This window comes from Montipora foliosa, chromosome 11, assembly GCF_036669935.1.
Source record: "Montipora foliosa isolate CH-2021 chromosome 11, ASM3666993v2, whole genome shotgun sequence".
Classification (NCBI taxonomy): Eukaryota; Metazoa; Cnidaria; class Anthozoa; order Scleractinia; family Acroporidae; genus Montipora; species Montipora foliosa.
The window spans coordinates 46,476,319-46,486,318 of NC_090879.1; the positions used below are offsets into that span (position 1 = coordinate 46,476,319).

Genomic DNA, 10,000 nt, shown 5'->3' on the forward strand with positions numbered 1-10,000 from the left:
AAATAAGGTTGGATTGTGTAATGAATTCACAATTAAGCTATCTCTATAGGGCTGACAGCTTACATCGATTTAAATAAACACTTAGTTAACAAAGATACCTTTGGGCTGAAATTGTACAATGGAACAGTTACTTGGTCCGTCCGTAATTGATAAAAGAAGTCCATCAGAGACTGGATGTGGTTAGTACTCCTCCTGTTGAGTAGAAATGAACTCGAAATATCCTTCCCGTCTTTTCCTTCTCTCTTGCAGATAGTCAAGCTCATAAAGCAAGAGATTTTTATTTGATGATTTTATTCACGTGTAAGAAAACTGCGATGAAACATCCTTTGAAAACATTTCTAGATCTTAATTCAAAAGCCAAAAACGACGACTTTTAGACAAAGTCCTAATTATCCTAATGTCAACTGAGTATAGGTTGTCTGAAACCCGTCAGTAGTACCCGGACGTCACAGACTCGCTCGCATTCTACCTTGTTTTGGTCTAAAAATCATAATTAGTTACTAAAAATCATAATTTGGCTCCTCTTTAAGGATTTTATTCAACCAATCTCCTGAGACACGTGACAACGGTGTAATGTACAAATGCTGATGCACGAAATAGAGGTGCTAATGAGAAATGCTTAGTTTACTTGTATAAAATTGGACAGCCCTGTGAAATATTATCATTTTCGTTTATTATATTTACATTACAATTTTTTAGCTTTTTAGCTTTAATCGCGCTTTAAACAATGGAATGAAGAAGGACAGTAATTTTTTACCACAATAGTTTGAAATCTAAATTTTTTTCTTTAAACTTTTTGCTCGTTTTCATTAATGTTCTTTTTGTAAAAAAAGTAATGAGTTTTTAAATCTCTTGTTTTCTTTCACCAACATGTAAAGTGAAAACCACCTGCAGAAGATAAATTCTGAAACTACTAAACGAACAGTAGCAAATAAAATACCGGCCGGAAACTAAAAACTAAATCTCGTGTGAAACAAAAAGCTGTGCACATGTGAAACTCTTTTGAAAATTCAAATTAGGTATTCGGTCTTGAGGAAGAGCAATTAAAAAAATCCAAATAATCGATTTACTTCGGCAGTTTTACTTTCAAAAGGCTGTTTCTGCCTTCAACTCTTACCAAATGCTAACCAGATACCAAATTTTTGAGCTCAGTAATGCGGTGTTGATGAGGGTGTTTAATTCAGCTGATTACCCAATACAGAAAACCTGTATCGCATGAATTGATAACATGACTAGCACATAGACAACATGAATAGTCTTTGCAAAAGTCTGCTTGTCGAAGCCAGGAAATTATTACTAAACACCATAATGGTAAGGAAAACGTAATTTTCTGTTGCTTCCAACACACACGCGAATATGCTACTGAATTATAATTTTTTTAACTATATATGTGTACATACATTTATATTTCTTGGCATTAAATTGTGAGTTAAATTAGATTTATTGTATTTTTGTTTTCTTTCCTTTTGTCGGCTCCCCGATTAGTAGGGCACATGTGCCCGGCTATAAGATTAAGTGTTTACCTGTGGAGTGAATAACTTTTTGGCATGCACGGAAAAGGCGGATTTTCCGGATTTCCCGGACACAAGGCTCTTCTCTGGTTCAGCTTGAGTTTTATCAGCGGTCATTCCTTAATGCCTTTGATTTCATTATTATTATTATTATTATTATTATTATTATTATTATTATTATTATTATTATTATTATTATTATTATTATTATTATTAGCGTATTCACGTGTGTATTGGAAGTAAAAGCAGACAAGGTTTTTCCTTATCGTCATAGGATGAATAGTAAAAATGGTAAATTTGTTTAGACGAATTTAACGTTTCAGACTTCAAAGTTGTCTGGTATAAAAACGAACTTGGCGCAAAATTGTTTCTACGAAAATCCTGTTTTCTACTTCCGAAAGACACTTGCCTCGAGTTAGCTATCAGTCTGCGCGTAAGTATTGCAACCTCTTCAAGTTAAAACTTTTTTTTTCTCCACTACACAACGGCAAACACACATAGCGCAAGGCAAATAGGTTTAATTTGGGTCTTCCGAGAACCAACCTAATGTAGCAAACACTTTAATCCTAAACTCTAAGCAACCCAGCGCTCTAGAGTACAAAAATATAATTTACAAGCATTCTGTGCATGGGTTTCTCCAGGACTGAGAATGTTCCAGGGCTAAGCTGTTATCCTTAATTACAATAGAATAAGAGTACTAATGACAAACTCCTCCTGGTAATGAATAACACTTTCTGCTGGGAAGTTTACTTGGGAACTACTATACAGCTTCGGCTCTGCATGTTATCCAATTGCAGTCCTACCCCAATTAAGCACCCAGGCTTAGCCCGGCAGCCCGGTGCTCAACCAACTGAGCCATCGGTGCTCTGTACGTCTTGTCCTAAATACCTAAACTAAATGCATTCCATAAACTAGACAAGCTAGAGAAAAACCATTTCTTAAGTGATATACAATGCAAAATAGAGCGAAAAACAGAAAAAGATGAGCTACCGCCAACAGTGAACAAAATGCGGTTAGAGAAACCCGGCAGGAAATCTGGTTAAGCTCCACGGTTGAAAGCCCTTCCTACGGGACTTGAACAAGAAATTATAAAATGACTGATATGTAATCAAAAATATACAGAATACTAAATCAAGAAGTAAATGAATGAATTACTGATACCGCGGAAGAATAAGACCTGCAAAACTAAACAAAGAAAAGAAAAATGTTGCGAAGGAAGCAGAACAGACTAGTTCAGTACCACGTACTATACACTGCCTTAAATGCTCGTCTGTAACTACCCGTGGTGCACCAGACCTCGAACCCATGCAGGCCTGCTGTATTCGTAACGACAAAATATTCATTTCTGTCTTCTTCGCAAGCTCATACCATGCGCCCCAGAAATAGCATTTTTCGTGCGTTGTCGAGAAATACGAGAACTCGCGAAAAGCCATCTTTTTGCGCAGAATAAACTAATTCAAGGATGCTGGCCATATAGTATCTAGTCGAATGAGGAGGCAGTGTGGCCCAGTGGTTAGGACGCTTGCTTTGAGGCCCGGAGCTCCCGCGTTCAAGACTCGTTCTGGCCACTTGCTGAATTTGTTCCTGGTAGTCCCTGGTTCAACTCCGCCGCACTTGTAAATAGCCAACAGGTTTGCCTCCAACCAGTTGTTGTTCTGTTCTGTCGTTTCTTTCATTGTGTTTCATTGGCCCTGAAAAGCCCCTATTGGGAGAGGTCAATTGAGGATGTATTGTATTGTATGAATTATGTACAGTAGCAATCGGGTATTTTTGATAAATTCAAAAATATGCTCATTTGCTGACTTCAGTTTGAGCGCTGTTGTCTCTAACGTTAATGAAAATCGGTCGTCTGAACCAACAAATGCGAATTTCAGTCCTCGTTCTGCCCCGAAACTTCTTTAATTGAGATTTTCTTGGCCGCCATATTGTTTGTCTCTTAGCCGCAGTTTCCGCACTAAATGCTTACACGTTCCAGTTCTCCCTGAATAAGAAAAAGCTTACATTTTTCGCTATTAACACGAGGCTGCCGTTTTCTAATCCGTCAGCCGATGATAAAGCACTGAATATTGAAAGTGCATTGAAGAAAATTCGATATAACGGATAATCTCTGAGCAATGGTGCTTTGAAAATTCCAAATTTTACAAAGAATATATGGGATCATTAGCGCTTTTGGTGCAACAGAACCAAGAAATTAAAAGCTTATCCGCTAACAGCTGGTAATTTTTAATAAAGTTGTTTTTTAATCCAGTTTATCTAAAAGAAAGGGTATCGTATTTTCAAATTGTTGCACGTGATAATTTGCAAAATCAGCGATACGTGTAAGTCAGCAAATTAGCGCGTGTAGTAAAATTTATTTTTCTTAATTTAAAAACATCCTTTTCTTTTTGCATGAGTTTCCTCGGAACTCAATTTAAACAACTTTTACATTCTCTCAAGTTGAGAGGTAAACTAATTCTCAGTTCGTTGCCAAGTTGCCTTACTTTGATTAATGTCTACCAAAACGCAACTTTATCAGACCCTTTTGAAGGCGATAGGTCGCGTGTTATTGGTAACCGCTGTAAGAGGATAATTATATGAAAAACTTCACAATTAAAAAAACCTTACCATATTGCCATTATGGGTCACTTCCATTCTGTGTCGTTATTTTCCAGATTCTGATCACGATTTGGGGGATCAGAGGGAATGCAGCTATCATGACCAGCGGTTTTTCTATTAGATAAACTACTAACCTCTTACATGACAGAGTAAGTGATCGCCATTTTGGTTCAGAAGATCATTGCCGTGCAGTTTGCGGACGCTTAGAGCATAACATGGTCAGGTTGGAGAGAAGAAAAGGCCTTCTTTTCAGCACGATTATTTTGGGAGCAGTAGTCAGCGGGACAATGTATTATTATATCCGTGACTACTGGGGACTCGAAGCTAAGGTGAGGTTCGCATCAAATAAGGCACATCTACCCATCGAACGGTGCCTCAAGCCTGAATTAAGCATTGGACAGATACTCTTTTGGGCCCAGCACTAGAACTAACGTGCTGTGAGATTGTTTATTATTTGATTTAAGGGACGTCTTAGCTCTAACGGTACAATACTTAAATGTAGATTGTTTTCGTTGAAATCACGTACAGTGTACCCGAGTAACTCGGTGTATTGGCACACTTCCACATGACATGAAATTCACATTCGATAGGTATTTGGCGCATCATTACAGGATGAGTATGGTTCTCAAAGTTAGTTAAGTCTTCATAGGGCTTCATCTAACCTGATGTTTTTCCATTACTGTACTTTGTACCACTACATGTACTTCAAGTTTTAAAGGAAAAACGAGAAAGAATTTTGGTTGATTGTTTTGAAAAACGTCCTTAGTCGCTAAATTCACGCTATGTGAACTAAATTTGGACAAGTTTGAACCATGTTTTTAAAACGTGTCAATTATTTTTCTTGTTATGTATAATGGTGGGTGAAAATATTATTCTCTTGTCACTGGAAACCCCTCCCTGGGAGTCTTTTGGTATACCTAGGGATTTTCAAGGTGTTGGATGACCTAGCAGCCCCCAGGAATACAGGGCATACATGTAGTTCGCTTTAGACATTATACCACTCAAGGCATCATTTTAGACTTGGACAGGGCTCTAGTCCAAAGAACATGGTTGATTGTTGAAAATGGTGGCCTCTAAATGTGAGTAATGTTTCAGTGAGCCTGATATTGTCCATGGACTGTGGTACTGTAACAGTTGCTCATAGGTAAGCCACAATAATTGTTACAGTATTTGTCTTGAAACAGTGTGCAGCATATCAGAGATTCCAACCCTCCCGATTTGGCGTCTTGTCTCTAGCTCTCCCAGTTTTGATTGAATTTTACCAATTTAGTCCAAAATTCTGAAAATTAGGGAGAAATTGCTATCCTTAGTATCTTTTGGGCGATCTGTGTAAATACCCCATGGCACACATTGTGCAGACACAAGGTCAGCAGCGTTACTCGACTTAGCAGGTCCAATACCATGTTGGAAAAGTGGACATTGTGGTCGGACAAGTGCGTGTACCAGTATGTTATTCATTCTGAGAGGATGAATTAATTGCAAAAAATGTGTGTTTTTAGAACGAATTTTCCACCATATGATGTAAAAATTCAGGAAATGGCACTTGAGAGAATGTAAATTTGCGGCTCGTGCCTTTGGTGCTCACTGTAGCACAACAGGTGCTATGTAGTGCTCCCTATTTTCTACTGTTAAGTGTTCAAGGTTTCCAATGACTATAGTTCTTGCTTAACCCTTTCACTCCCAAGAGTGACACTTATAGATTTTACTCTGTCTAATGCCAGACGATTTTACTTGTCAATGGGGAACCCCACAGGAGTGAAAGGATTAAAAAGGTTTTTTTACTCAAAGTGACAGTAACCTCAATTTTTATTCTTTGTTGAGGTAAATCTTTTCACAGATTGCAAAATTATTCTGAATTCAATTTAGAGGACTGTAAAATTTAATAAATCCAAAAGTCTTTTGTCCCATGCCTGGGCTAGTGTGAAGCATGGGCATATTCCTGAGTCGATGACACAAACTGCTGTGAAATGCAAAACTAAATGGAAAAACAGATTTTGACATCATGTCAGGGATACACCTGTTGGCAGCATGGCTGTGGGATAAATGACTGCCTACTGTATTTTGTCAACTTTCCACAACTCAAGCAGCCTTTTAAATATGAAATGGCAGTCAGTAGATATGAAATACTGCCAGTACATGTTCTGTCTGAAATTTGACTTTGCAGAATGAAAAGTATTCAAATTAGGGACACTTTGAATGTGCAAAAATTGGGTTTATCAACAGAGTTGATAATGTAAATTGGACACCATACAGATTCTAAAAGCTGGCGTTTTGAGCATTAGCCCTTCATCAGAGCGAAGGGCTAACGCTCAAAACGTCAGCTTTTAGAATCTTGGTACAGTGGCCAATTTACATTATCAACTCCATTGATAAAACCAAATTTTTGTAATTACTACTTCCCCACTGACGCAGCACCACAGTTTCTGTAGAAACTATCCCCTTCACACTTTGAATGTGTTCATGTAAGGTAGACCAAATTCACGATGGAAAGATGTATACCGGTACTGAGCTCTAATTGACTGATAAGATTACAAGATTAATGGATGTTTCATAAATATGCCATCAATGGTCTCGTAAGGGATGTACCGTAGTATGATTTTGCAACTGACTAGCTCCAATTTGGCTTGATAGGTCAGTTGGGAGAGTGGTTTGCAGAGAGCAATCACATTGACATGGATTGATTTCTTATTCAAGCTAAGTTGCATATGTGGCTGTGACTTAAGTTTAGAAAGCCAAATATGAATTTGAGAGGAAAGTAATTTACAAATGCTAACTTCCAAGAAGAAGATTGTTGGCCTCGATGCTGATATTTTTGGTCACTATTCCGAAAACCCTCACACCTTCTGTGAGTCATTAACACTTTTGTTATTGCACAGGAAGCCCATGTTGCTGAACTTGAAAAAGTGGTGAAGGAAAAACAAGCCAGAGTGAAAGAGTTACAGCAAATCCTTGAGGAAAAGAAATGAGCCAAAATGCAATGAGGAAATATCATTGGACATCTTGAACAAGAGAGGAATAACTCAATTATTGAACACTTTCAGTTGGGTAAAATGTTCAAAAACAAGGTTTCAAGAGTTTTATGTATAAAATGTAATGTGATAACAACTGTAAAATGGTTAGGTGAAATTTTTTGTCCTCTGCCACAGTCAGTCATAATATGCATGCCCCCTCTTTTGGTTGTGATGCAGGTTTCTATGAAGCTTTGTAAGAATAATTGGGTAATGGCATTTCCTGCATTAATAAAGAGTCATTCTGCATTTTATGCAACTCAGTCCTACACATAAATTATTTTTATGACATCGAGGGGAGCTATTGTTATTAAGGAAAACTTTACTGGCAGTTTGCAGAGCATTTTCAAAATATGTTCGTGGGAAATTGAAAGGAATTTAATTGAAATGTAGTGAAATTGGTTTGAGTTTGTTGTTCCTTAACTGATTTGAATTAAATGAATTCAACCAGAGGCTATCTGCAGTATTTTAGTTGGTGTGTACAGCTTTTGCTAAGGTACAGTGGTATGCCTTTGGCAAGCACTATCTGGATTTGTTGACTGAGCGGCTAGAATTCAGGTTTGTTTGCGGCAGGTACAAAATGCAGGTCACAGGTCATTGTTTTACCTATACAGAAAGTATCCTAAACATTCATAAAAGCTAACCTTAGGCCTAAAAACGTTTCTTTAGGCCTAATTAGGCCTAAGGTTAGGATTAGGGTTCGGGTTTAGGATACTTTCTGTATTGGTAAAATAATGACCTGTGACCTGTGACCTGTGACCTGTCTTTTGTACCTGCTGGGTTTGTTTGTCAACTAAAACAAATGCCAACCTTCATTCCCTCCCTCTGGAATTACTTGCCCCCCTGCCATGTTTTTCCTTGCTTTTAGTAATGTAGATGTAATAGCAAACCATGTGAGATCATTGGAGTTTAAGGTGAACATTTATTTGTCAGCTCAGAGTTATTCTCTATAGTCACGTCCAAGAAGAAACCATGTGTTGTGTTACTTAACTCTCCTCAAAACAGACACATCTAAACATGGGCAGATTGTGTCTACGAGAGATTGTTGCAAACACCCTTTCCCTACCCTTACAATTACATTGTTTTATTTTAATTGCTATTAAACTCTGTTACTCTTCTCCTGTGTGAGAGTTCATGCTGAAATGTGATCAAACAAGAAAGTTATGAGAGCACATAATTTATTTTTAATTTCAATACAAAAAAGGGCAACTACATATGAAAATGGTGTTTGAACCTAGAAACACTACTGAACGTTCACTATTTCTCGCTTATGTTGGATATGCGGGTGTTAACTGTATCAGAAACGTGCTATGTCTTTTCCCCTTTTTTTCTACCCTTCCCTGGCAACAATGTGTTTTTGCCATCTATTCTCCCTGACTTTAATCCTCTCCCCTCCCCCACAAACGGTCCATCACATGCTATTTTCATAAGGCCCTTTCTCACATTCTCCCCTCTTTTTCATGCTGTTTTCCACGTTCATTCAAGTTTGTTATTTCATCTGTCATTGTACATGTTGACGTGTAAGGTACATGTATTTGCAGTTCCAAAAAAACGTATGCATACGTTAGGATAAAAGAAAGAATGTATTGATAACATAAAAGATTTACAATGAAACGCAGTCAATTATTTCCCATGACAAACTTTTGTCCCCAATTTCTTTGCCCTAAACACACTTACAAGGTCAGAACATGGTAAAAAAGGGACGCAAATTACCACACATGACTTAACTATATGCACTGGGGTAGGGTGAGTAAAATGTTGCAAGTTCAGTTTGGGGTATTTTAATTACTCTCCCGGATCAGCCGCATTAGGCTGTGACATTTTTTTTGACAGGCCCTCGCACATCTTTAATTAAATACTTAAAAGCTCGCAACTTTGCCGTGAATCTTGTTGTGCAGATTGTTTTGAAATCCTCAATTCTGCCTCCACTAAGTTTCAACTTAAACTTAAGGAGGCTATGCACTTTAACTAGGAAAAGCCCAATTTAAATCAACAAGTTCATCAACCTGGCACTTACGCTTTAGGCTTTTGTTTGTATGTTTGTTTGCTTGTTTTTTTCCCGTATGATCACAGTTAATTATGTAAAAGTTTCAACGGTTTTTATTCTTTTAAACACTGTAACTCACACGAAGAAGTTATCAATTTTTTGTCACTTCATCACAGTTAATTATGCATGTTTCGCAGTTGTTTTAAAGTCCTAACTGTTCGCAACATCGAAACGTCACATACATTTTGAAATGTCGTTACCTTTTTAAAAATTACAATTCCCACCTGTATTTTACTTGTGAAAGGTTCCTAATTTCTCACCTTATTTCAGGAAAACCACCATTGCATCAGCAACTCCAACATTTGCTATAAATATTTAAAAGAGGGAAACATGTTATTTTTCAGCGTCTAGGCTGATTCCAGTTGTTTTTTTTGTTGTTTTTTTTTTTTGCGGATTAACGTGGCACTTCTGTAGGAATTCGGACTGCAATAAATTACAACAGACCAATGAGGGAGGGTTGATGGCAGCATATAATGATTGGAGCTTCTCGTATAGTGAACTGTTGGCAAGAGCGAAAATGGCAACTTCAAGTTACATAACAGGCGGCTAAAGGCCATTGGTATTTTTATGTTTAAGATCAAAAATAGGCCGGGGCCAAATAATATTAAAGATCTATTTACATTTAAGAAAAGTAGTTATAACTTAAGGCCTAGGAGCGCCGACTTTTTTCACCTAGATTTAATACAATTAGATTCGGAAAACACTCTTTGCGTTATTATGGTCCATTTTTATGGAGTAAATTATCGTCCATTATAAAGAATTGCACTACACTTGCGTCGTTTAAGAACAAAATAAGGAAACAAAACTTGACGGAATTGGTAGATAGGGTCTGTCCTGTA

The 10,000-nt window shown here is 37.4% G+C and overlaps 1 protein-coding gene, 1 long non-coding RNA gene and 1 pseudogene across 2 annotated transcripts in view; 1 reads left to right on the forward strand and 2 right to left on the reverse strand.

Annotated features, from left to right (window-relative positions):
• LOC137975897 (ATP-dependent DNA helicase RecQ-like) overlaps positions 1–10,000 on the reverse strand; it is a 404,352-nt pseudogene that overhangs the window by 49,288 nt on the left and 345,064 nt on the right.
• LOC137975898 (uncharacterized) lies at positions 4,253–7,567 on the forward strand. The gene is made up of 2 exons (XR_011117654.1): positions 4,253–4,435; positions 6,983–7,567. It is a non-coding gene; the product is annotated as an uncharacterized lncRNA (long non-coding RNA).
• The window catches only part of LOC137975895 (uncharacterized), a 14,997-nt gene continuing 12,832 nt past the window's right edge, over positions 7,836–10,000 (reverse strand). Inside the window, exons 5-6 of the mRNA XM_068823107.1 lie at positions 9,422–9,466; positions 7,836–8,251 (exon numbers count right to left, since the gene is read on the reverse strand). Of these exons, the coding sequence (XP_068679208.1) occupies positions 9,423–9,466 (44 nt within the window). The 3' untranslated portion in view covers positions 7,836–8,251; position 9,422. The remainder of the gene's footprint in view (positions 8,252–9,421; positions 9,467–10,000) is intronic.